A 26,946-nucleotide genomic window follows, 5' to 3' on the forward strand; every position below is an offset into this window, starting at 1 on the left:
AGTTTTAATTAATAATTTTATTTAACAAATGTTTACCAAGAACCTACTTGGCATAAGAATGCTTAGGCCAGACTTACTGGTGGTACTCTCTAGAGGAAAGATTCCAGGTTTTTTGTCTATAAGTAATCCCCGACAAAATGATATGAAGACAATAAGTGCAATGAAGTCTGTACAGAAAAGCATAAGGAGTCAGAAATGAATTATGACCACTGCAAATTGGATAAATGAGTCAAAGTACTAAAATTTAATGAGGATGATTTTAAAAGCAGGTGAAATTGAAGAGAAGTTACATGTAACATTTATTATAGATTTAAAACCATGCATATGCTTCTCTATAAAACTTCTCAAATGCGGTTAAAAACACACGTACAAAACCAAGCAATTATAAATCCTCTGAAGCATGTAACTGATTAGCTGCTACTCTCAGCAATTTAAAAGTACTTTCACCACAATTACATTCCAGCCTGTAATGTAATTCAAAACAAACAAGTCAGAGACATCGCCCAAATGGCAGAACTAACAAATACAGATGCTTTGCATCAAGAAAATGAATCCACTGAAGAAATGCAACCGAGAAGAAGCTGCCGTCCAGGGCCTGGCGCTGGGCTTCCGGTGGAACGGCGAGGCCCCCTTCTGGGCAGAGCCGGTGACTGCAGCGTGGCCTGCAAGCGGCACTTCCCTCAGCACCAGCCCTTACGCACTCAGCCAGCCTGAGTGTCTGGGACTTCCTGCTCTGGATACCCTTTCTGGGGTTGTGTTCACATTTTGCAAATTTAGATTTTAAATTCTAAATCTGGATTTTTATAAAAAGAAAGAACGGTATTCGGTTTCAGATCAAACTCCCCATTCCACTTAATTGTGCAACCAGCATTGCCAGCACCAAGGGCATGCCCATCCCCTTTACTCTGTTCTCCTTTTCCTTTTCGCCATATCTTTACCACCCTCTAACATGCTATACAATCTATTCCGTTTATTATCTGTCTCCCCTGCTAGAACATAAGCTCCACGAGGCCGGGATTCTTTGTTTTGTTCACTGATTCAATGACCAAACGGGGCCTGGCACAGTACAGCTGTGCAACGACAAAGAAACAATGTCCCAGTTATGCTTTTACTTTTTATTTTTAAGACTAGTCATCTTAAAGGGCCCTAAGTAAGGTCTTATTATAGCAATATGCTGTAATTTAAAAGTGCTACTTAAGCACTTATTTTAAAAATATGTTTTCTCCAAATGCTTTATAAAAGCAAAAAGTTTTTTCCAAAGACCACATAAACATGGTCTACGTGTATACAACTCATATTCAATCTCCAAGGCAGTCATGGGCCCCTAAAACCCTGGGAGAACACAGCAGCTACAAAGAATGAAGACCCCGATTCTGAAATTCCAGGCCTGGAGCAGGTGTGCGCCGTGCAGCGCCCCCCCCCCCCCCACACACACACACACACATTCGCGCTGAACGTCCGGCTGCACGTTCTCTGACAGTCGGCACTTTCCTGGACTGGGCATAATGGTTCTGGCAGGAAGTGCAGGCACTGCTTACTAATTTCTAAACCTCAACCTTTAAACTTTCCCCTTCTTACCATGTTCTTTCAGCTTGTGGAAAAGCGAATAGTTGATTACAATTGTCAGACTTTTTAAAAGTGCTAATTTGTTCTTTTAACAGAGCAAATGATGAGACCATTTTCCCACGGCTTAAGGAAAGTGTATAACATATGATTCAGTGATGTCACCAGCTTTCAGTCCAAGAATTTCATCCAGGGGCCTTAGTTCTTCATTAGAAGAAGTTTAGGATTTCAGGCATTCCTTTTTCCGAACCTTTGATTTTGGTGCTGTGAAAAGAACAGAAAAGAAAAAGAGAAAATGAAGAGGTAAGCCCAAGTCAGATTCTCTTCATACTGGTTTGTTTCAAGTGAGGTACATTATATACAGTTGGGGAAAACTGACCATTAGGATTTTCTTGTTTGTAGAATGTCTTTAACATTTCCACTGCTTCCTCAGCCCGATATCCAGGGATGCACTGATGAAACAAGAGTGTCGAGAATGAACAAAGGCCCATGAAAATGTGTTACATCCCATAAGAACAGCAACATGTATGTACATAATTAGGTAAACATTTTTCAGAAAATGTTAATATACCTTGTGGATATTAGTAACACGGGTAAGGAAGTATATGTCCAGAGAATAGATGTATGGCTTCAATCAGAACCCTCTCTCAATCAACTATTATTTCTCAAGCAACTACTATTGAAATTACGAGCTCTGTGATCCTGGGTAAGATACTTCAGTTCTATGCCTCAGTTTCCTCATATGTAAAAGGTAATAGTTATAGCAATTAACCCAGAAGAATTTTGTGAGGATTAAATGAGATTAAATAAAATAATACTGGCTAAATACCTAGCACATCGTAAGTATCCATTGAGCGTTTCATGCTATAAAGCTACGGCTGGCAGTCCACAGCCAAAGATGGACTGTCTGGTAAGAAGGGTTTTTATATTGTTAAAGGGTTGTTAAGAAAAGAAAAGACTATGTGACAGAGACATAAGTGGCTCACAAAGGCTAAAATATTTACTATCAGGCTCTTTACAGAAAAGATCCTTTTCTTCCTATACTTACTATAGAGGATGTTTTTTAAGTGTTCCGTTTGTGCTATCTTTGGTAACTGACTGGGGAGAAGAGATCAACATTTGAAAAAATAAGAAATTGTGGTAACAGTAAGGAGATGAAACTTGAACTTGCCTTAATGATGAAGCATATTTAAAGAGACTGAGCAGAGCATTTCAGGGAAAGAGTAAGAATAAGCTTGGGTTCTGTGTAAGGAAACTAGCTGATGGGGGCAGGGGTGATTATTAAGGGAGTATAAGGAAAGAAACTGAAGAGACAAAATAAGGCCGAAATATATAGGGTTTGAAGGCTTGTCACAGGAGTTTGGACTTGATAGGTTACACCTTTCTGAGGTGCATGAAATGATACAGTGAAAGGAGATGTCAAGGAGGAACGTCTGGAAGCAGCAGGCAGAGAGGATGGAACCAGCACAGGAACCGGCAGGCGTGGTCTGCTGCTCAGAACCAGCCTCCCTGTCTCTTGTGCCTGCAGTGGGCTCCTGCCTGGGCCTACAAACCCTGCGTTAGCCTTCACCATTGACACAAATAACCTCCTCTGAGGTCAGTGTTTTTACATTCCATAGATAAGTGAAATCACACAATGAGATCAGACAGATCTTTGTCTGACTTAACATAATGCCCTAGAGATCGATCCATATTGTCGTACATGGCAGGATTTCCTCCTTTTTATGGCTGAGTAATATTCCCTCTCTCTCTCTGTGTGTGTGTGTGTGTGTGTGTGTGTGTGTGTGTATTTTCTTTTTAGAAGCACAGAGTAGAATGGTGGTTGCCAGAGACAGAGGGGTGGGGAAAATGGAGAGACATTGGCCAAAGACTACAAACTTTTCACTATAAAAGTTAGAATAAGCTCCAGGAACCTAAGATACAGGATGATAGTTAACAATTGTATACTTGACAATTGCTATGAAAGTAAAGCTTAAATGTTCTCACCATAACAACAACAAAATGGTAATTATGTGACATGAAGGATGTATTAGTATTTCACAATATACACATATTAAATCATCACATTGTATACCTTAAACTTATACAATGTTATAGATCAATTATATTCCAATAAAGCTGGGGGGAAAAAAACACACCAGAAAACCAACAACCTTCCTGCTACCCTGTCCCCCAAGCAAGTTGCTACCCTGCTCCTGAGAATTTTCCAGAATCACGGCCGTCACTTTGGGGCTCTCATTTCCTCCTCTACCTCTTCCTCACTGGCTTGTGCCCCTAGGACTCCACTGCAACTGCCCTCTCAGATATCCCAAGGGCCCTGATTGACCAAAATACTGGTCATTGCATCCTCCTTCACTCTGCCGTTGCAGAGACTGCTGACCACACTTGCTTCTTTTTAGAACTCTCTCTTCCCTTGGCTTCCCAATACGTCTTCATTCTAAGCATCGTCAGTCACTCCCCTTCTCTTTCTGCCGTGTTGTATTCCTGCTCCCCAGGGCTCCCACCTCTCCTCTCACTTCTCTCACAAGCACCCATGTGCACAAAGCGCTATCGTCTCACATGGAGTTAGAGCCACAGTTCTCATCCTTGTTCTCTACTCTGGCTGCTCAGTAGAATTGCTTGGGAGCTCTCTTAAAAAAGACGAATGTTCCCCCACCCCCCAGCCTTCTGATTCAGTTGGCCGGGGTGGGGGTGGAGCACAGGCATGCTTAAACCTAACAGGCAGTCAGGGAGGAGACCATTGAGTTACAGGTGGAGAAGGAAATTGTATCTCTCTAAGGCACCAAGGCAATATTTTCAAGTTTCCGTTATAGCTACAAATTTGTGGCTTTAATAAAAAAACACATTCTTATTAAAATAATTTCTTTTAAATGGAGCAGGTATTATAATCACCATCTTCTTTAAAAATAATAGTTCCGTAGGTCTCCTCTATGAACTTTAATGCTGCTTATAACACTAAAAGCATCTATAATTCTGCAATATGTAAACAGCATTCCACCTCCCACAAACTCACCCCCCCACACACACATGACCCAGCAAATAAAGGAAGAAAACACAGCATCCAGAAGACTTTAGAATCTCAAAACACTTTAAAAAAACATAATGTGGCATCAAACCTGGGGATATGTCTTTAAACCATGGCCATTCATCTCAATGGAGCCAACTTGGCCAGGTACACACACTGCAAATGAACGTGTTTTTTGGCTCGGCCAGATCAACTCTGTTCAGGGGCATGGTAGGTGGCAGAGGACTGTGTACATTCAACGTCACTAATGTGTTGGAAGAAATGTCCCACCCGTGTCTCATAGCCAAGGGTTCATCTTTTTCTGCCCGGAAGCTTTGAGAAATTCTTTAGATCTTTCTCATAAATGAAGTACAAAGTCAGCAATTCATTTGCAGAGCTTTGTAAGCAAAATTTGAGCTACTAATAAAAATGATTGGAAAAAATCAAATCACTTTGCAGATTTTTTAATGATCAAGCTATTTGTGTTTACTCTTCATCGTTCCAATTTCTTTTTGATGCAATGTTAAAAGTCGCCTGTTCTCAAATGTACAGGACTTGTTAGGAAAGCTCATGTTCAGCTGGGAAAACTCAGAATATATTTCAAAACTGTTCTCAGTGGGGTTCAGCCAAATGTAGCTCTTCACACTTAATATTCTCCTAAGAAACTCTGAGTCTCCAAAGTTAACTGCACACTATGTCCAACATTTGTTAAATCCTTTTCTTTTTAAAGAAAAATACTTTTAGGATTAACCTCACATCTTGGAGAGAAAAACAAGCAAACCAGTTTAAGAAAAGGTATATGTCTCCAGACCAAACACTGAAATATAAATTCATATTGCTCACAGCCTTAAACATAAAAGTTGCAAGATTAAAGGGAAAGTAGAATTTCTAAGAGAACATGAAAGAAATGTGGATTCTTGGGTCTGGAGGGAAATGTTAACGTTAAAAAGGCAGGGAAAAAAATAACTTAAGTATTGATTGCTAGACACCAAAAATAAAATGTGACAATCAAGCAAAATAATTGAATTTGTGCAAAAATATTGCGTGTTCACTGTAAATAGCATCTACTGTCACTGCTTCACACAAACTTATTCTAGTGTGGAGCTAGGAACACTCACTGAGTGAAAACACCAACACTGGTATAATGTCTTCAAACATACGGGAAGACGTGTGAGGATTGTCAGGAGATACCTCAGAAGGCTGGGGACGCTCCTTTGGTAGAGGTTCTGTTCATGAAGAGAGCTAGGCACTCACCTGTAAATGACTGCCTATGACCTAACAATGAGGCGTAAATGAACTCAACCAGTAGTCCTGAGAGCCTATCTAATTCTAGTGTGGCTTTTGGTATACCGATCACATGCTATTTGCAAGCCTATGATGAGATTAAAGTAATTAGAAAGAAAGAAAAAGTATACACAGTTCGTGTTACCTGAAATGGCGTCCCAGTATTTGGTAAATCCGCAGAGGCAATATCTAGAACCGAGCCACAACCCCCAAACCGTTCATTCTGACAGCCGTATACAACCAGCGGGATTTATAAGAGAGAATTAAGGTCCATTAGAGAATGTGCCGTTTAAGTGTGTATGGTGAGAAATGCAGGGTAGGTCCACACCAGCCATCCTGGAGAGGAAAGTTCATGCTACTCTTAAAAACAACTAAGCTGAGGCTTAGGCTGAAAAAAATGCAATCCAGTTACACAAAAGAAAGAGATATAAAGGATAGAGACATTAACATCTCACAATTGCAAACAGAATGAAAACTAAATATGCCGTTTCTAAATGTTCACAGTTTGGTGCTCTTCTCTTTAGTTTTTACCGATCACCTTTTTGGATTCATTATAAAATGGGAGCCAGAAAGGAGGCAGGCACTTAATCTGGGAATTTTCACCTTTTAAAAATACTAGCTCGTTCCCTGTTCTTGCCCCAAATAAAATATAACCTGTGCTCCAGTACAAAACAGACTAAAGGTGAGCCACTGGGTAAGGCCGGATGGGGAGAGTTCTGATGACCATACGTCCCATCTGTAAAAAGCAGAGACTGTACATTTTATCATACTCAAAACCCTCTGCATTATTTTTAAAGTGAGAAATGACTCACACGTACATAACAAAATAAGTAAATAATATGTAGTATGAAACTGAGTTTTCAAATTATTAAATTGTTTTTTCAAGATAACTTGCAGCATTCAGTATATATGTCACTTACTCTATGAAAGAATTCAAAGAGCTGTAACTTTATCAATTTCCCATTTACTTACAATTATATCATAAACGATTGGCTTGTTTTATACTTTGTATTGACTTCTTTCTGACTTGAAGTTTTTCATATATTATAATAGGTATTTGTGGCAAAAATAAACAAACAAAAACATATAAATAAAGACAATATGTAAATCACCTATAATCTATTGTCCAAAGGCAAAACTTAAGTGCACATTCTTCAAACCTTTTCCTATGCAGTTTTATAATCTACTTTAACTTAATTTATAATTTGTTCTTATATAACACTTTAAATTAGTCCTAAGCTTTTCTTTCTCCAGTTTATTTAACACTTAAAAGTTTATAGATATTTAAAAAAATAGATCATTTTACTATTTAAAACATTTTCCTAAAAATTTTTGGCCAAGGGATACTATATTTTGTAATGTAAACCTCCCAGAATGTTTCATAAATCTCTGTTTTCATAGATTAGGAACGAGTTACGTGTCTGGCCATTTTCAGGTTCATAGGAAGGGTACAGACAATAACCCAGGAAGTCAAAGGATACTCATGAGCCGGAGGGCAGCGGCACACATAATGCACGGCTCCACGGTGACATACAGCACCGTGTGTCCAAACACTTCAGAAGGACTCTTGCCACTTCGACGACACCAATCAAGGGCCTGATCGATGGCCACCATTTCTGCATGTCGTGTAGCCTGAAAAGAGAGAGGGGCTTGCACTGACATTGTTGCTACATGTAACTGTGTTTTTACAAACACTCAAAGATAAATACAAAAAACCGGGCCTCTCATTTCTTCCAACATTTAACAAATACAGATTTCAGGATACCCTTAGCAGTTGACAGCATATTCCCCAGTACAAGTACCAAAAGCTCACCAACAAAAGACATTTTAGTTAAGTACCTAAGAAGTTGGGGGACACTCTTTCAATTAAAATGCCATAGAGAAAATAAGTCTTAAAAAAAAAAAAAAAAAAAAAAAGATGAGTCCAGTGATTCTGATTATTTTAGGGGAAGCTTGAAATGTTCACGAGCATGTGCTCCAGTTTCAAATGTGTTTTCAAGGCTGTCGCTGACCTCACTATGCGTAAGTCTATATTTAGTTTATTGGAAGGTCATCACTTACATTTTCTTTGGGATGAGATTTTATATCCTGGTGGACACTAGGGAGAAGCAGAGATTTGGTATTGCTCTCGGACGCGTCATGGGAGGCAGCAGAATATAGGAGAGATCACACAGCATTTGGAATCAACCACACTTAAATTTCAATCCTGACCGGGACATTATAAATTATGTGGCACAGGACAAGTTATACAACTTCTCTAAGCCTTAGTTTCCCCCTATGGAAAATGGGATGTACTGCCATCTACACCTCTTAAAGCAATCTGAATTACAGGAAGCACATGCCACACAATGTTAGAAATGTACTCTGCAATGTGACATTATTTATAATATTCACAATCATGACTTTCATCAACAATGTCCCACTGACAGCTAATTACGTCCAAGCCACTGTGCTAAATGCTGTGGGGGATAAAAAGTCTCTGTCCTCAACAAGTATAAAATCAGCTGGGACAAAGAGAAAGGTGCTCATCTACCTGTGACATAGGGCAGGCTGTGGAAAGTGCTGACACAGTGGCCCCAGGTGCCAGGAGAGCCAGAATTCTAAACTCAGAACTAGGAGGTATTTTAGAGAAGAGGTTCCCAAACCTGACTGCATGCCGGACCAACTGGGGAGCTTAAAAAAAAAGTTCCCCAACATTTAAAAAATCAGATTCAGAATTACTAAATCAAATCCCCCCATAGTTCTCAATAAATCATTGTCGAACTGAATCATTTCAATCAACTTCCTCTTTTATGGCAGAAGCTAAGTTAGGACATTAAAGACACACAGCTGGCATAGGTGACGGTGGTGGTGACAGGAGGCAGTGGTGGTATAAAAGACAAAAGTAGGACTCAGGTCTACTCAAACGGGGTCACGAGTCTTTCCATACTGTGATTACAGGGTCATCTCTATAGGACTCCAAAAACCAAAATAAATCCAGGCTAATTTCAAAGTACAGAAGAAACGCAGGTCACTGGGCAGTTAGCTGGATGTTGTTAGGATATTCAAAGTTCTTATGTGAACGGTATTGCACTGAACCACAAAGTACAAATAGGGAGATATAACAATTATCTAAAATATAAAATTCCACTCCCAAATAAGTATCTATATTCACTAATTGCTATATTATGTTTATTACTTCTCTCACAGGTATTTTGACATCCACAGACTAATTGCTTTGTGAAGCTGGGTTCCCATTTTGCATGTTTTGCTAAATCTCAGTTTTCTTTTTGGCAGATGCGATGGGTGAACTTTCAAGTCCACATAACACTAGCACCAACACCAGCTTGTTCTCTGGCTCCCAAGATCACATGATAAGGTCAAAATCTGTGAGTGGTGTTACGGTTATAAGCTCTCGAGTCTCCCTCGTACCTCTTGTAATCATAAAATCTGATTCTTCATTTATACTTACTGTGACACCGTTGTAATACCATGCTCAAGAAGTATTGCCTTAATTGATGAACTTCTCAACCTAACCACAATAAATTAAAAGTCACACAAGCTACGAAAGTATACATACTATGTGTAGGTAAAAACAGCTAGTATGGAGACTTCATTCCATGAATTATCTGAAATAGGAATAGCTTCTTCATACATCCTTTTATACCTCCAAAATTTAAACTGGGGGGTGATTTTTTTTTTTTTTTAATTTACTAGGAGGAACACATTATTTAAAGGTACTAAAGAATGCAATATGAGTTAAATTGATATGTTTTGTAAAGTGGAATTTTCATATATTAGATTTGCTTAAAATGGATATAGACTCATTTCTTCTGCACTGACATGCCAATGTAATAAAACCAACTCTTAGGTTTCACTCAAGTGTTACAGTAAATCTCCATGAAATAGAAAATTAGCTCTGAAAATTTATATGGGTTCATTCAACTTTTTCTACATTTTCCAAATTTTAAAAAAGTCAACATGTATCACTTTTTTAATCAGAAAAAAAGGCATTCAAAAAAAGAGATGGTTATGGCAGCAGCTTGGCTCAGTTCGTTAGAGTGCCAGCCTTGAACAACAAGGTTGCCGGTTCAATTCCCACACGGGATGGTGGGCTGCGCCCCCTGCAACTAAGATTGAAAATGGCAACTGGACTTGGGGCTGAGCTGCACCCTCCACAACTAGATTGAAGGACAACTTGGAGCTGATGGGCCCTGGAGAAACACACTCTTTCCCAATATTCCCCAATAACATTTTTTTTAAAAAAAGAAGAAGAAAGAGATGTGTAGAGAAACTACCCTTTCATTGATACCTACGGGACACTGCATAGACCCATCTTTTCACCAACTGATAAAGTCACTCTACTCCCACCATCGCTGACCTTTGTTCTCAGTTATACTATTCAACTCACATACATTTTTTGTTTGATTAACTTCATTCCTTCCCTTCCCCACAACTTCATTGTTGTAGACCATAAGGCAGCCAACAGGAACTTCAATATTTTCTAGGGCTTCTTTTGCCTGAAAGACAAAGTGGAAAATCTTTGTTCGATAAGTGAAAATACTATAGAAAAAAAAAAAAAATAGATGCAGCACGAGCAGTTAACACATGCATAAATCCTAGAACAAGGAAATGCAGATGAGTTTCCCTTTTCTCCAATATAGTACAAGTATGTAGTGCCTTAGTTCTCTGTTGTGTCCATATTAAGGGAGACTCAGGGACAAATCCCTTTCACAGGTCTTGAGCTCCCTGATTTTTGTTTTTTCCTCATTGGAAGCTGAGGTGATCAAAAGACTGTTACTGACTGTCATTTTTAAGCACCTTTTCAGAGATAGTACATATATTTGCAAAGAGGTAGAAGAATAAATAACATTTGTAAATCCTGTATTAAAATTCTGTCCTTGTTAAAATTCTACTTGCTTGTTTTTCTTGTTTCTCTGAAAATGATAGAAAATGTTCTCTAGAGTTTCAGTAACACAAAGGTGACCAGAATGGATGTCTCCCTGTGCCCACAATTTCTGCTCTAAGTGAGACAAGAAAAGCTAAGGTGGGGGGAGACGATTTAACCAGAACAACTCTTAGGTAGAAAATAATAATGTCCAAAAGGTTACACTACAACTATTATTACTGCTGATGACACTCAGAAGTTCTGTTTTTCCCTCTACCAACTTTAAATTCCTCAACCTGGCACTGAGAGGCTCCCAACTACTACCCAACGTCCCCACCACCCAAATGAACCAGCCTAACTTTTCATTATTCTTCTAGGTCCTTGGTTCTTAACCTTTTTAGAGCCAAACCTTTGAGAATCTGATGAAAGTTATGGACTCTCTCACATGACACAGGCACATGCACGTAATATTGTTACATACAGTTTCAGGGTTTAAAGATCCCCCGAAAACCTGGGCCCAGGTTAGGAAGCCCTATTCTAGACAGATAGCTGGATCACCTCCTAACCCAAGATGAGGTCCTCCATTTCTTTTGTCATTAATAGTTCCTCTGCTTTGATCAACCTTTCCTTTCCTTTCCATCGACACCCATCCCTTTTATTCCTTTAAAATTCAGGAAGCATCCAAAATTTATCTCAACTGAGTGGCTCAGGACTTTGCCACCTGTTAGCTGATAGCGCTTTGTATCTGACTCTTATTTTGGACCCTGGATGTGTTACTTATTAACTTTTTCATTTGTGCATGGCTTAATTTCATCAACTAAACAGAATGCTCCTGGGACGCAAGCACTGGATCCAGGTACTAGCATGCCTGCTCACGTTTGCAGCCGCAACACCCGACACAAGGCCGAAAATAGGAAATAGTTCATTACAAATTTGTGGAAATGGTTGTCTGTGCTTGACTGACTAGGCACCCAGAAAATGTATACTACAATAATATACAATTGATTTACTCTAGAAAACTTGCCTTCTCCTCTCTCTCTCTCTCTCTGTATATATATGTATATATATATACATACATATATATAATATATATGTGTGTACATATAGTCTACACATATTGAGTGTACACATACTGAGTACATACATATATAATACATACATCTATTATAAAAAATACACATGTATACATATATAGCATATACAACCAAACAGCACAGTATAGGCCAGTGGTGAAGATCAATGGCTGGGTTCAAATCACGGCTTGTCCTGACCAGCTCACTAACTGTGGGGAATTTACTTAACTCTCTAAACCTCAATGTGCCCATATGAAAATAAGGACAGTAATAATACCCACCTTATAGGGCTGCTGTGGGACTTATATATTATGGCCCACAGGAAACATTGTGCATAGCACTGTGTCTGGAACATAACAAGAGTGCAACACTGTTACTTATTCTTATATATGTTTCCAAGCCTATACCCTTAGAATTAGATGCTGTGATGATTACAACAATAACCTTTATTATATGCTTAGCTCTCCAAAAAAAAACTGTCATGAAAAATAGTGATTTTACAAAAGAATAATAAAGCAAATGACTTTATTTAAAGTTTGATAACTTTATCAAAGAATAACAAAAAGTTACACAGATGTTACTTCTTGCCTATATTACCAAATATTAAAGAGTGGTAATTCCAGGGCTAGCGGGAATAGGGGTTAGGACAAAACATCCTTGTACACTGGTGATGGAACTGTGACCATTTCCGACCAGTGCTGTCCAACAGAACCTTTTGTAGTAATGGAAATGTCTCTTGATCTGCTCTGTCCAATATGTAACCACTGGCTATGTGTGGCTACTAAATACTTGAAATGTGGCTAACGTGACTGAGGAACTGAATATTTCATTTTATTTCATCTTAGTTCATTTAAATTTAAATAGCCACATGTGCTGGTGGGTACTGTAGTGATCAACATAATTCTAGAAGGCAATCTAAGAATATCTATTTTTTTGTTGTTGTTTTTTAATTGGGGAATATTGGGGAACAGTGTGTTTCTCCAGGGCCCATCAGCTCCAAGTCATTGTCCTTTAATCTAGTTGTGGACGGTGCAGCTCATCTCCAAGACCAGCTGCCCTATTCAATCTTTACTTGCAGTGGGCACAGCCCACCATCCCATGTGGGAATTGAACCGGCAGCCTTGCCGTTGAGAGCCCGTGCTGTAACCAACTGAACAATCCAGCCGCCCCTCCAGAAGCTCCTTGTTGAGAGCCTGTGCTCTAACCAACTGAGCCATCCAGCTGCCCCATATGGTTTCAAAATACACAGGAGTATTAAAGTTATCAAATCTGTCTTTTTATATATGTTGCAAATATTTTCCCTCTTTGGCATTTGCTTTACTTTGTATCTTGCCTTTTTAATATGTAGACATTTTCAGTATTTATGCAATTAAAGCCTGTCAATTTTTCTTTTATGTTTTCTGCCTTTGGTGATAGACTTTAAAGAGTCCGTCTTCATTCCAGGCCTTCTCTCGAGAAATACTAACATGTATTTACTACTGGTTCTTTTCAGGTTTTATATTTGTAATTCTATCTCTTCAATGAGTTTGTTAAAATATTTTTGCTACAAAAATAAATTGTTAAATTTCTTTAAAATAATCCATAACTTTATCTGTTAATGAATTATTTTCGTGTGTTCTCCTCTAGTCTTTGTTCATCTGATTTAAAAAAACAGCTTCTATTTATTGAGCATATTTTGTCAGGTGCTTTACAAACATTTTCTCTTAATCTATACAACCCTGTGAGATAGATATCATATATGCCCATTTCACAAATAAAGACACTGAGGCTGAAAGGTTAAGAATGTACATATATATGTACTTTTCAAACACACTTTAATCCCTATTAAAGAGCTCGCTGGCACACATAAGTATGGGTAAAGCTTGGATTCTACAAAAATCTGATTAGAGCCCTCCTTAATCTTGGTTTCAAAGGGAGGGATGGAAGGAAATAAAGGGACAGAGAGCAGTGTGATGAGTGGATGGGCGAATGAATGGCAGGTAGTATCTGGCTGCAGAGGAACTTGTTTTTATCCTGCTCTCTACCAGGCACATGCTCAGCTTCCTTCTACTGGATGGGTTCAAGGGGTCATAAATACAAAACAATGTGACTTGGCGCATATGCGAGTGTGTCCACGGGAAAGAAGGGGAATCAGCACATACGTGCCAACAACAACTGAATAGGGATATTTGGCGCATACTTCATGCCAGTTGAAAAAACTTTCTGTATTTCCTCTCTTCCTCCCCCAAAGCCCCTGTGAGAATGGCCGCAATAAAATCTCAGGGCAGGAAAGCCAGCCACCCAGAGAGCGTGCAAGCCATCGAGACTGTGGTGATGAGAAAGCACCCGGGACGTTTGCTCAAATGATAGGGTTGGGATGAGAACCGTAGGAAGTTCCCACCCGCGGCGTCCACCTCCCAGGCTGCTCACCATTTGCATCGCCTCCTCCATCCACTTTTCGGTCTCCTCCACCAACACCGAGAACTCTCCGCCAGGAGCCGGCGTGGATGCCTGCTTCACCTCCATACCGTCCTGGGGCCGCGGAACTCAGCACTGCAGGCCGCAACAGCGGAAGAGCGCCGGCAACGGAACGCGGCGGCTGCCGGCCGCCGTTTCCGGGCGGAGTCGAACAGCGAGGCACTCGGGAGCTAATTCTGGACGGACCGGGTGCCGGGGACCAGTGAGCCGCTGCGGCGGCGCAGTGGCTGCAACAGAAAGCGCAGCTGCTCTGCTGTAGTCCACGCCCCCTTCCCGCTCCGGTGACAGTCTCTGCGGAAAGTTGGGTGTGTGATTTCTGGAGAGCACCCAGGGGAACAACGACGGTCCTGCCGGGTCGTCTAGGTCAGGTGACAGAGAAACGCTTTCCTGGTGAACCACCCTCCCACTCCTAGGCAGCCCGCACCCCCAGGGCCGGAAGATGCTGAGATCTATGTGGAATTTTCTGAAACGTCACAAAAAGAAATGTATCTTCCTGGGCACGGTCCTCGGAGGTGGGTGACAGGGTTCTTGGCACGGGGCATTGGGAGCAGGGGGTGGGAGAGAGGTGACTGTCTTCTAAAACATAGAGGCCTGGAGACCGTAGTCCGGGATGTGTAGAAGGGCTTCGTTCAGCCGTCGGATGGGGAGCGGGGTGACAAACTTCCGAGGTTCTTTCCATCTCTCCAGTGGTGAAATGGGTGCCCTTTGCCCTGACAGTGCCCCTTACTCTGTTTTCCGCCTATGCTTTCTTCTCGCTGACCGTTGGAGGACCCACCACAATTACGTTTCTGTTTCAAGGCACCATTCTCTTCCAGACACATGCTTTTTAATTCTCCTCTGTGGTTTTCCTGTGAGATCCTTCGTTTCTATTTGGCACTCCCGGTACTTTGCTTGGCTTTCACCCTTCGCAGAAGTTTCATAATATTCTAGGAGAGTTACTTAAAGCGTGCATTTCGAGTGTTGTTTAAAGTTAATTTGAATTTTTGAAAACAGCACAATCGTACAGAACTGAAATGTATATACTAGACACAAAAAAGAAACCCTCAATATTTTTAGCTCGTTTCTGATTTTAGAATACAAACTGTGCAGTAAATTATGCAGTAAGACAGCGCTTGTGGCATGTTATTTCCTCTTCAAGTTTGGGATCAATGCCCATCTAGTTGCACAGGAGGAGAGGAGATTTAGAAAAAGATAATGTTAAGAACCCTTTTTCCTCATATAGCAGTCATGTCATAATGAGCAGGGACATGAAGGACAGAATAAAAAGCCTTGTGAGATAGATATAGAAGAAAAAAAGGTAGGAATGTTAAGAAGGAATTTTTAGAATCTGAGTTTTTTGAAAATATTATCACCAACTACATGCTTTGGTTACCCACATACTTAAAAATCAAGAACAGATGTTTCAGAAAGAATTTGGTTGCTTTTCTCTTGCTCTTAAATTATATTCTATTAACCCCAAACAATTTTAAATTAATAATTCAGGTCTGTTGGTTCTTGCAAGTTTGGAACAGGCTTCTTGTAGATGAGGTAAGGAGAGTCTTTTCCTAGTCTCTGAGGTCTGTGTCATAATTTGATAATGAGCATATGTAAGTTTTTATCGCATTTTTGGAGAAATCCTTTATAAATAAAATGTGTTTTTTGATATCTTCAGCCACTGATATCTAATGTGTATTTAGATTATGCTAAGACTGCTGAGTCCAATTTATTTGTAGAAGCTACAGATATATGTGTGATGGAAGAAGTATAAATAAAATACTTTTGCCACCACTGAAGGAAAGAAAATAATCTCTCTTTAACAATCTCAGGAAGACTAACATACCCCCTTCAAATTTATGGAACAATCTCATGGTAGATTAGAAGTAATCATAGGAGAAGCAAAAGAGTGTATACTTAAGAGATAGGTAATAGATTTTTTTCAAAAATCTATTGAGAGCTTTATAGTTACAGATTAAGAGGAATGAGAAAGGGTTGCCAGAGGCAGAAAAAGAAAATAATCCTAGAGCTTCATAACAAAAAAGGAAATTAGTCTAAAAGAAAAAGAAGAATAGATGACTGTGATTGGCACTTGAGTCTCATATTCTTTCTGCTTAAAGGAAAACGTCCTATAACATGTTACATTTCAATTTATCTAATTTAAGAAGTATTTATCAAGTGTCTGTATTGAAGGTAATGTGATGGAAATAGAAGATTTTTGGAGATTTTTAATAGTAATAATTCCACTTTATTGGGTGCCCAGTGGACATTGTGCTGAGCTCTTCTATTCAGTGGGGATGACAACAGGGTAGTGATTATTATGTCCATTCAAAAATGTGGGAACCAGATCCCTAAGAAGTTAAGAAACTTGCCCAGGGTCTCAGAGTTAGTAAGAAGGAAGCTAGAATTCAAACCCAGGTGTGTTAGATCCCCACCAAAGCACATTCTCTTTGCACACTATACCACTTTCCCTTCATGGACTTTATGGTCTGATAAGAATGAAAAACAAGTGTCTTAGTCCGTTCAGGCTGCTATAACAAAATACCACAGAATGGGCGGCTTATAAACAACAGAAATTTATTTCTCCCAGTTGTAGACACTGGAAGTCCAAGATCAGGGTGCCAGCAGGGTTACATGGGGGCCTGACCTCAGGTTTCAGACTTCTTGCTATACCTCACCTGGCAGAAGGGTCTGTGGAGCTGGGTGAAATCCCTTTTATAAGGGCACTAATCCCATTCATGAGAGCCCCACCCTTATGACCTTATGACCTTTTCAGACTTCTATTGAAATTATTAACCTGGTAAAATAGTTGCATTTCAGGGATTTTCATCCAGGAAGAGGAGACTAAAACGGTTATAAAAATCCAAATATATAATATGGATAGACTAGAAGGTATCTTGCTTTATCAGCAATGTTCTGAAAGGAAACCTTGAAATATTCCACATTTATTTTTTGAGGCATTTAGTGAATTTTTCATTATTCATAAATAAAGTTATAGCTACAGAGGAGACTTTAAAGCTCATCTGATTCCATCCTTTTATTTTATGAGTAAAGAAATTTAGACCCAGAGAGAGGAAGGGACTTGCTCAGAGGTACCTACCTAGTTGGTGCCACAGTCATCAGTATCTGCTGTCTTCTAGGCCAGAATTCAGGCAGCCAGTCAGAATCAGATGGTCCTGAGCTCCAGAATTTAGCTAATTAATTCTCTTCCTTCATTCTTACTGTCCTACAGAGATAAATCTGACAAAATCAGAATTTATGAATTTTGGGAATGAGAGCCTGGGTAAATTAGACTTTGCGTAGGAACTTATTTCAGTGCTACTCCAAAAAGAATAATGGATTGTGGAATTTTGGCCTAATTCTGTCTATTAATTTGCCAAGGCTGCCATAACAGAGTACCACAAACTGAGTGGCTTAAACAGCAGAAATGTGTTGTCTCACAGTTCTGCAGGCCAGAGGTCTAAGATCCATGTGTTAGTAGGATTGGCTCCTTCTGAGGCTGTGAGAAGAATCTGCTCCAGGCCGCTCTCCTCGGTTTGTAGACGGCCCTCTCCTCCCTGTCAACGCAAGAAATGTCCAAACCTGTGCAGAAGTTTTGTAAGAGTTTATTTGAGCCAAACTGACAATATATGCCTGGGAACAAGATCTCAAATGCTCCAGAAAATGAGTTTTGCAATTTCTTCTACCGTGTTTCCCCAAAAATAAGACTTAGCCAGACCATTAGCTCTAACACATCTTTTGGAACAAAAATTAATATGAGACCTGGTCTTACTTTAACAGTATAAGACCAGGTATATATAATATAATATAATATAATATAATATAATATAATATAATATAATATAATATAATTAATATAATATAATATAATTAATATAATATAATATAATATAATATAATATAATATAATATAATACAATACCCTGTCTAATTTTACTATAATATAAGACTAGGTCTTATATTAATTTTTGCTCCAAAAGACGCATTAGAGCTGATGGTCCGGCTAGGTCTTATTTTCAGGGAAACACGGTATACATTTGGAATTAAGTAAGGAATGTAAAGATTACATGTAGATGGGAGAAAGCAAGGTACAGGACAGTTAACAAAATTGTGTTCCCTCCAGGGTGGTTACTCCTTCAAGGCGTCTAAAAAGAGGATCACTCTGGCACTGCGCAGGTGTGTTAACCTAGATGCATCAGGACAATGGACTTGCTTAGGGCAGAGACAAACCTTTGTACAGGCCTGGGCTGTGACTACCCACCGTGACCTGCCTTGTTAGGGATTTATGATCACATCACCCTGTGAGGCTACTTTCAGTCAGATGTATTACAGAGCCCACTTTTTATCCATATTCCTGTGTCTTGACATCATCTTCTCTCTACACGTCTGTGTGTAAATTTCCTCTTCTTATAAGAACATCAGTCATATTGGATTAGGCACCACCTTCATGACCTTTTAACTTGATTACCTCTGTAAAGACCCAAATAAGGTAACATTCTGAAGTACTGGGGCTTCAACGTAGGAATTTGGGATACACACAGTTCAACCCATAACAATTCATTTTCTTCTTTTAGCTTTAGTTAAAATATACTATGTTTATCAATCAATAGTTTCTAAAAAAATTTTACCTGACAGTGCTGAGGATTTAATGAGAGCAGTGGGCCCTCTCCCCAGGAAAACACATATACCAATCAAATATACTATTATTCCAGAAAATTCTTAGCTATACAAAGCGCATTATTGCAGTGTTTCATTTTACACTATTATTTGAGAAATAATTTTACACAAAATTTGCAATCTGTTGTGCAAATAAAATACAAGTAATTCATTGAGAAGTAGTTGTCAAGTAACAAACAGTTGCCTATCAGAGTGTTACTTTGTGAAATATAAGCCAGTTTCTTCCTTGGTTTTGTGGCCCCGTCATCAGGTTATTGAAGACAGATTATAAGACAGGTAGCTCTGAAGAAGCCACTTACATGAACTGTTACTTGTTCTTTAAGCATGATTATAATGTCTTTGTTTGCAGACAGACATAACAGCACTCATACTTTATTTCTGCCTAATGATTTGTAGGACATACCTTTTAATGAACTGTTATTTTTAGGAAAACATAACATGGCATCAGTTCATCTATAATGCTTATGTTAGTGAAAATAATTCTGGATATGTGTTTGCTTTACAGTTCTTAAAGGGCTGCCTCCTCCCCATCTGTGACAAACAGGCCAAACCCAATTTTTAGGTCATGCCAATTCTTAGGTTCTTTTTGGTAGATATTGGGGGCCCCAGACAGTTGGAGGTAGGTGAGGATTTATCTACCCCCCTAGAACCTTGTTGCCAGGTTGTAGTGAAGCAAATTCTGGCACACATAAAAACATCTGTTAGCAAGCATAGATAAAAGAGTATCATAACTTTTTCTATCAGCTCAGTGAAGTCCCAGTGTCCTTTTTACTGCTACAATAGAACCGTGCATAAATAGTTTCCCTGAAGGAAATGCAACAGTAGTCTAGCTGTAGGATTTGCTGGCCATGCAGTTAACACCTCTGACTAAGAATCCTGCAAACCAGCAGTTGAGGATCTGAGGTAAGCCACTCCTAAAGGTGAAGGACTCGCTGGATTTGTGCATTCTTGTTCAAATGAGTATTACTAAAATGTTTTAGCTAATCCAGAATCTTAAACACAATTAATCTAATCTGTGGAAATCCATTTCTGATATTCCTTATGCTAGATAAAAGTTAGTTGATGTGCTTAAACCTTGGAGTAGGGCTTTTGATCAAGTGCTAGCTAACCACTCTGGAGTATTCACATTCCCAGTTAGGACAACTGACTGCCCCTGGGGTATAGACCAAAATGTACACATTTATATCATGCTATCTATGATGAACTGTGTTAAAGTAAGTTGCTGGCCACATGACCCTGCCTATATTTTTACACTGTTATAATTGAGAAATTTCTATACCCTCCGCTCCCTCCTGGTTTTGCATAAGTTACTGGTTTTAGAAGTCTGCCTGACTGTGTACCTTTCTTTTATTCTTCCTTTTAAAATTTTTTCCTTATAGTTTTAAAAAGTATTATATGTTTATTGAAGAAAATATAGAGAAGCAAAAAGAAGGAAAAAAGTCATCTGCTATCTCACTATTCAACACTGACCATTGTTTATTATATGTTAGAAATTAACACCCATCTGTTTTTCTGTATATCAGCTTACATTAAAAAGCAAAACTTCCAGGATCTTATTTTATCACCTAACAGTAAAACATGGACATTTCCGTGAGTCATTACCTGTATAGTAATGTGTTTTTTTAATAGCTACATCAAATTTCATTGTATTCGTGAACCATAATTTATTTAAACGATACCCTATTGCTGGTCATTTAGAATACCTCCAGTCCACTATCAAAGGCATTACCAGACTTTGGAGACTTAATTCCTTTTTGTTTCTTCAGACCTAGTCCTTATGTACCCCTCTATCATTGGCTGTTAAAATGCCAATCTCCTTTTCCTTCTCTTTAGGTCACAGTTCTTACATAACTCTTTAATTTAGGTTTTTAAAAGTTGTAATTTTTAGCTTTTCACTAATATAAGCCTTATATTTGGATAAACCAGGTTAAAACTACTATTTGGAATTTTTAATACTCTAATGAATTGGATTAATATACTAGCTTGTTTTAAAAATACAATTTTAGGAGTATATATCCTGGGGAAATACGGACAGAAGAAAATCAGAGAAATACAGGAAAAGGAGGCTGCAGAATACATCGCCCAAGCGCGACGACAGTACCATTTTGAAAGTAACCAGAGGACTTGCAATATGACTGGTAAGGCAAAGAGAATATTGATAGTTATTTGATGATTTATATTAATTTGCATAACTCTGGGACCAAACTTAACACGTTGCGTACGGATCACGAGAATCTTCGTTTTTTTCTGAGCCATGTGTTAAGGACGGATAACGAGAATTCTCGTTTTTACTGTTGACTCTTTTTACTTTGCATATTTTATTGAATTATTTGTGTTTCGTTAATATCTAACGGGCAAATGTCGTTAATGAATAAAGTCTGCATCATAGGTACACTTTTTAGAATTCATATTATTTTTTTTTCTAAAAAAATAGTGATTTTGAATCGGATACATTTTTTCACCCATGAGTCATTTCACGTGTTACATTCACAACAGTGGATGTACGAATAAACAGAGTTTTCCAGAACTGTAGTGATTTGTTTATAACATTCGGAACCTTAGTATCCCTTAGGCGATTTTGAATTATGTTATTTTTGGAAAAACACCGAATTATTTTATTTAATTCTTCGGTGATACCTCATGAAATACATATTGTCCCACTGCACAAAGGAAGCTGCTTTCTGCAGTATCACACCAGGAGGGATTACTAACATCATAGGTGAGTAAATCCTAAAAAATTCCATAGAAAAATAATAAATGACATAGAAGCATTTATGCTTTAAAGAGAAGAGTGCATTTTAATGTAGTTTCTTTTAAAAACCTGCCGTAACAGAGGGGTATGAGGGATTTAAACCCCGCCATACGCAACGTGTTAAAAGGCAAAGGAAAAATGATAAATCTAACAAGTATTTATCACATGACTTAACTGAAATACATCATTTAATGTGGATTTTTAAAAATCAATATAAATCAGTATACAATATAAATGCTTGTTCATTCATTTTATTTATTCATTCAGCAAATACTGGGGGTACCCAGCGATTAGGAAACAAGGTGAACAATAAAAAATAAAAAAATCCCAGACATTCAGAGTTCATGTGCTAGTGAGAGAAAATGAGGATAACCAACAAGTAGATAATTTTAGGCAGTGGTGGCTGCTATAAGGAGACTAAAGCTTTGACGGGGTGGGAATGCTCTTTAAGATACAGCAGTCAGGAGAGTCAGGCCTCTTTGCGGAGGTGACATTTGAGGAGAAACCAGATAATACAATGGAGGAACCATGCAAAATGCCTGGAAGATGGAAACGAGCTTGGCACATTCAAGAAACAGCAAAAAGGCTGTGTAGCTACAGTGGAATGAGCAACGGATGCGTGTTAGGAAGTGAGGCTGCACAGGTAGGCCTGATCCCACTGGCTCTTACATGTCGCAGCAGAGCGTCTCAAGTTTGTTAAATTTACAGTAGGCAACCACAGACCTGTAAGTTTAGTACAATACTATACAGTCAGTCAGTGATAATTAATAGTAATAGTTTATCCTCCAGAGCTAGAAACCTACTAGTAGAATGCTATTACAAAATCGTTTGAAAAGAACAAAATGTTATTGTGTAACTGGCATAACTTTAAAGAATCAGTTTTCACATCCATGTCAAACCTGTTTGGGATTTATTATTATTATTATTATTATTATTATTATTATTTAAAACTTAATCCTTTCTCTGACATTTCTTTCAAGAACAATTAATTTAGGAAGAATGTATAAAGGTAGGTTCTCTTTGTTCAATTTTAAAAGTAGAATTTTTTTCAGAGAACTTTATTTTTAGTTCAGTCTCATTTAACAACTAAAGAGACTGAGATTAAGGAAATTAAGAGACACATCCAAAGTTACAGCTGGATTATGATTTTTTACATTTGAAACAATAATATGGCATTCTATAAAGCAAATAGTAATCACAAATACGGTATATAATGACAACCCAAGACACAGTGTGTAAGAGCACAGCTCAAGAGTGGGGCGTCTCTGGTTCACTTCCCAGTTTTGCCTCATAATAGCTGTGTGTCTTTGGGCAAATCTAAATCTCAGCTCTCTTCTCTATACAAAGATCTTCTAAAACCCACTTCATAAATGTTTTGTGAGAATGTGATGAGATAGTGCATATAAAGTGGTTGGCATAGAATCCTCAGTAACTTTTTTACAGTGATGTAATTCTTTAAATGGATATTCAGCATTCAATATAGTGGTGCTGCCAAGGACCTTATAATGAATTTTTAGAGAATAAGAACAGTCTGTTTTTAGTTATTACTCACATTTTCAGAAAATGGAAAAAGGTAGACTCTGGCGCTTCAAAATCATCTCAGTTTGGCATGGACCCTTGTGTCAGTTTGGGTCCTCTGGGAAGCAGATGCTAAGATGGGATTAGATGTACAAGAGCTTAATTGGGGGAAGCCCCTGTGAAGAATAAAGGGAAGGGAACGGAAGTAGTCAAGGAAAGCCTTTAGACTACAATGCAGGTCTGATAGGTGAATGGAAAGGGAAAAGGAAGGAAGATTAGGTAAGAAGAGTTTCCATCTGCAGCACAGTTCTAGAAAGCTTTGGCAGGCTGGTCGGGAGTCCTCAAGCCTAAGTCCCCTGGTAGGTGAGTCCCGCAGGAATCGTCCTGCTTCCATGTCCCCACTGAGCGCTCTGGTTGGCTGGGAGTGGTGCCGACATGGTAATGCATCCAGAGGGGTGGCAGCTGGGGCTGTCAGCTACTTATGCTCCTGCAACCAGAATGTGGTGGCACTTTTCTATGACCTCACAGCCCTCAGATGAATTGAGTAGCTGACTGTAGGCAATTAAAAATAAAATATGGTGATCACTAGGAGCCAAAGTATAGATTCACTGAAAAACTTTCCCAGTTAGCTTTCTGGATGCATTGATAATGGGGTTACAGATCATGATTACATTTCTATCCTTTTGGATAAGATGTGATGAATATACTAGAAAAATTTAGTACTTTTAGGTAAATATAGCTAGTTTTTCTACCCAAGAAGTTAGCCCCAACTTGAAAGGTAGCATCAATAGAATGCTCTGTGCCCTGCCCATTGGCTTTACCTTCTTCATGATTTTACTCAAGATTTAGGAGAAATGCTTCCTAAATTTACACATGACATGGTGCTTAGACACATATCTGACACTATAAATGAAGTTTCAGGATGCAAAATAGTCTTGTCCCATATAAGTGCTAGACTGGAATAAATGAATTGTCTGCATTAAAAGTCACTTGTACAGATACAGAATTGTCCAGCTTGTTATGAGCAAATCGTATACTGAGGCTTACAGAAATACTAATTTCATCTTAGGCGACAGTAATAAAGTCTGCAGTTGGATCCAAGGTAATTACAACATGCTCTGCAGTAATCAGAGTACAGGTCCATTTCTGCCTCTCACATGTTAAGAAGATACAAACTGGAATATGTCAGAAGCTAAGTAAGGATAATAATAAGCACTAACACTTATTGAGCATTTCCATGTGCAAAGAAGCACTGTTCTAAATGCTTTGTATGCCTCAATCCTTACAACAATCGTACAAGGTAGATCCAGTGTTATCCTCAGTTACAGATGAGGATATTGAGCCACGGAGAGGTTAAGTAACTTTCTCAGGTCACGCAGATTCACAGCTGATGAAGGGTCATCTGTGATTTGTGGTTGGACTGGGGATGCTTATCATGGAGACCAGATGGCTAAAAGAAGACATGAAAGCTGTATTCAACTAGATACAGAAACATATTTGTTCAGTGTTAATACTGACGACTGGAAGAGAAGAATAGGCTTTTCTTCAGTTGAATAGGCTTAAAGGGAACGTAAAAAGCTCTTATCTCTCAGGAGAATTATTGAAGAGACTCCTCTCAGATCATGTTGTTATACCACATTATCTTTTTGGGGTTTTTTTTCCTGCGAAAAGCTTTATTGTTTCAATGTGGTTCACACCACACAATCTTTAAACTAGTTCCCTGCTAACTTCTATTTCTGAATGTAGGACTCTAGCCTTGCTTTTTCTTGGTAAGGTAACATATCATGTTATGGATTTTGTAATAAATGTGTCTTGCCCAGTCAAGAAGTAAAAATCATACACTAAAGTTTTCCCTTTTAAAATGTGGCATTTGTGACCTCTTGATATTTTTCAGTTTTGTTTTGTCATTGCTTATTAGTGTTAGAAACTCATTTTAAATTTATATGTGTGTATTTCTCCAGCATGTCTTATGCCATGCATGGAGCCATAAATCAACTCCTGTAAATTACATGCAATCTTTTTTCCTTGGAGTACTGTATCTTATTTTATCATGATGTTATTCATGGGAGTTACAGGCAATAGCTATTGGCAAAACCAAAACTACAACTCAGCAGCTTTTGTCTAGGTTTTAATAACTGCGTATTGCTTCGTAGTATTTAATAAACTTTTTTCTAAAATTAGAAATAAAGTGTGAAGCAAAACGTATAGCTAAAGATAAAAGTGTTTTTAATCATTTCATTCTATCAGAAATAAACATTTATTGTAAAGAAAATTTGGAGCGTACAAAAGAGAAAAAAAAGAATTACCCATAATCCATAGCCCAAAGACCACCACTGTTAACATCTGGGAATAATTCTTCACATTCTTTCTTCTTTGTGCACTTGTTTACATTGCTGTGATCATAATATGTATAAAACTTTGTTCACTTAACATAAGCAGATAAATTATTAGTACATAATCCATTTTTATTAATGTTAACAATAACTTGAAAACTCTATCCCTGACCTTGTCTCCCAGCCCTTGCTAGTTGCTAGTCCTATCATACAGCCCAAAATAATGCGCACTTCTCGGTGAGGGCAGCCATGTTACTTGTGACCGTTTGTATGTTCTGTTCGTATTGCAGTGCTCTCCATGCTGCCCACACTGAGAGAGGCCTTAATGCAGCAACTCAATTCTGAGAGCCTCACAGCTCTGCTAAAAAACAGGTAAATAAATGCAAGCTACACTGTTTTTTGTTGATATACTGCTCTTAAAGTTGATTTGATCAACTGAAATAGTTCAGGGGTCTTTGTTTCCTTGTTTTTCTAATTAAAACTTACATAGGCTTATTGAGAAAAAGATGTTTGCTAACTGTATCATTGAATTCATTCTATTTTGTCCATTTATTTATTTATACTCTAACTTGATGCACAAAATATTTAGGTCAATATTTACATGCATTCTGGTTTTCGTGTAAATAGGTCTTATATTACTTTGATGTTATTCAGAAATTTAATTATTGCGTGCTTATGGAATATGTTCCTGAACCAGATGTTGTGAAGCTAAGTTATGTTAAACATTGTGCTTCGTAACGAGTTTACAGTAATAGGTAAAGCATATGAACATATATCTTAGAGAAATAAGGCATATGAACTTGCCTTTTATATTATTAACAAAATGAAGTAAAAATATAACATGAGCATACAATAATGACAATTTACCTTACCATGACAGTTTACTGTGTACAAACCACTTTCATAGGACCTCGTATACGGAGTGCAGTATGTGTTGGGGTATTGTAATTTAGTGTGGTGCTGTGTTCATTTGAGAAGAGTTCCAGAAGGAAAGGGCTTCTTATTTTAATGAACAAGATGGAGGGAAATGGTTTCAATAAATAAATACTAATCATTGTGAACTTACTGAAATATTCACTTTCCTTATAAATCATCCTTCAATAGCTGGGGGAAGGAAGTACTATTTCTGGAGTGTTTCTCTGTGCCAGGCCCAGTGCCAGATGTCTTATATACATGCTCCCATTTAATTTTCACAATATCCTTATGAGGCAGATATTAGCATCTCCATTTTGCAGATAGGAATTTACTGTTCAGACAGCTTAAATAGTAAGCTGGAAAATTTCTTTGAAAAACATTTTCTATATTCAGAGAATACCTCCCAAAATACCAGTGGATTTGTATACTTGGGATTTTTTTTTCAATTTGATTAAAGTATAATGCTAGTGATAAGGGGTTTTCCTCCTAAATTTCATCATTCTCTTAGAGGTTGACACACTTTCTTAATA

General features: G+C 38.3%; 2 protein-coding genes across 2 annotated transcripts in view; one reads left to right on the forward strand and one right to left on the reverse strand.

The window, feature by feature from the left end:
* Positions 1-221: 221 nt before the first annotated feature.
* Positions 222-14,385, reverse strand: ADAT2 (adenosine deaminase tRNA specific 2). Its single transcript, XM_074333667.1, has 6 exons — positions 14,201-14,385; positions 10,246-10,350; positions 7,333-7,483; positions 5,997-6,103; positions 1,943-2,015; positions 222-1,827 (listed from the first exon to the last, which is right to left on the reverse strand). The coding sequence occupies exons 1-6, from the start codon at positions 14,294-14,296 to the stop codon at positions 1,784-1,786; spliced, it is 576 nt and encodes a 191-aa protein (XP_074189768.1). The 5' UTR covers positions 14,297-14,385; the 3' UTR covers positions 222-1,783.
* Positions 14,383-26,946, forward strand: part of PEX3 (peroxisomal biogenesis factor 3) — a 32,273-nt gene continuing 19,709 nt past the window's right edge. Inside the window, exons 1-3 of the mRNA XM_019744459.2 lie at positions 14,383-14,760; positions 20,905-21,036; positions 25,792-25,873. Of these exons, the coding sequence (XP_019600018.1) occupies positions 14,688-14,760; positions 20,905-21,036; positions 25,792-25,873 (287 nt within the window). The 5' untranslated portion in view covers positions 14,383-14,687. The remainder of the gene's footprint in view (positions 14,761-20,904; positions 21,037-25,791; positions 25,874-26,946) is intronic.

Source organism: Rhinolophus sinicus, linkage group LG05 (genome assembly GCF_036562045.2).
Source record: "Rhinolophus sinicus isolate RSC01 linkage group LG05, ASM3656204v1, whole genome shotgun sequence".
NCBI lineage: Eukaryota > Metazoa > Chordata > Mammalia > Chiroptera > Rhinolophidae > Rhinolophus > Rhinolophus sinicus.

Excerpts from the sequence above, each read along its gene's own strand:
- ADAT2 (XM_074333667.1), bottom strand. The coding sequence starts at position 14,296 with ATGGAGGTGAAGCAGGCATCCACGCCGGCTCCTGGCGGAGAGTTCTCG. Across the intron at positions 10,351-14,200 it reads TGGAGGAGGCGATGCAAATG|GCAAAAGAAGCCCTAGAAAA; the intron begins GTGAGCAGCCTG and ends TTTGTCTTTCAG. Across the intron at positions 1,828-1,942 it reads CAAACAAGAAAATCCTAATG|CACCAAAATCAAAGGTTCGG; the intron begins GTCAGTTTTCCC and ends TTCTTTTCACAG.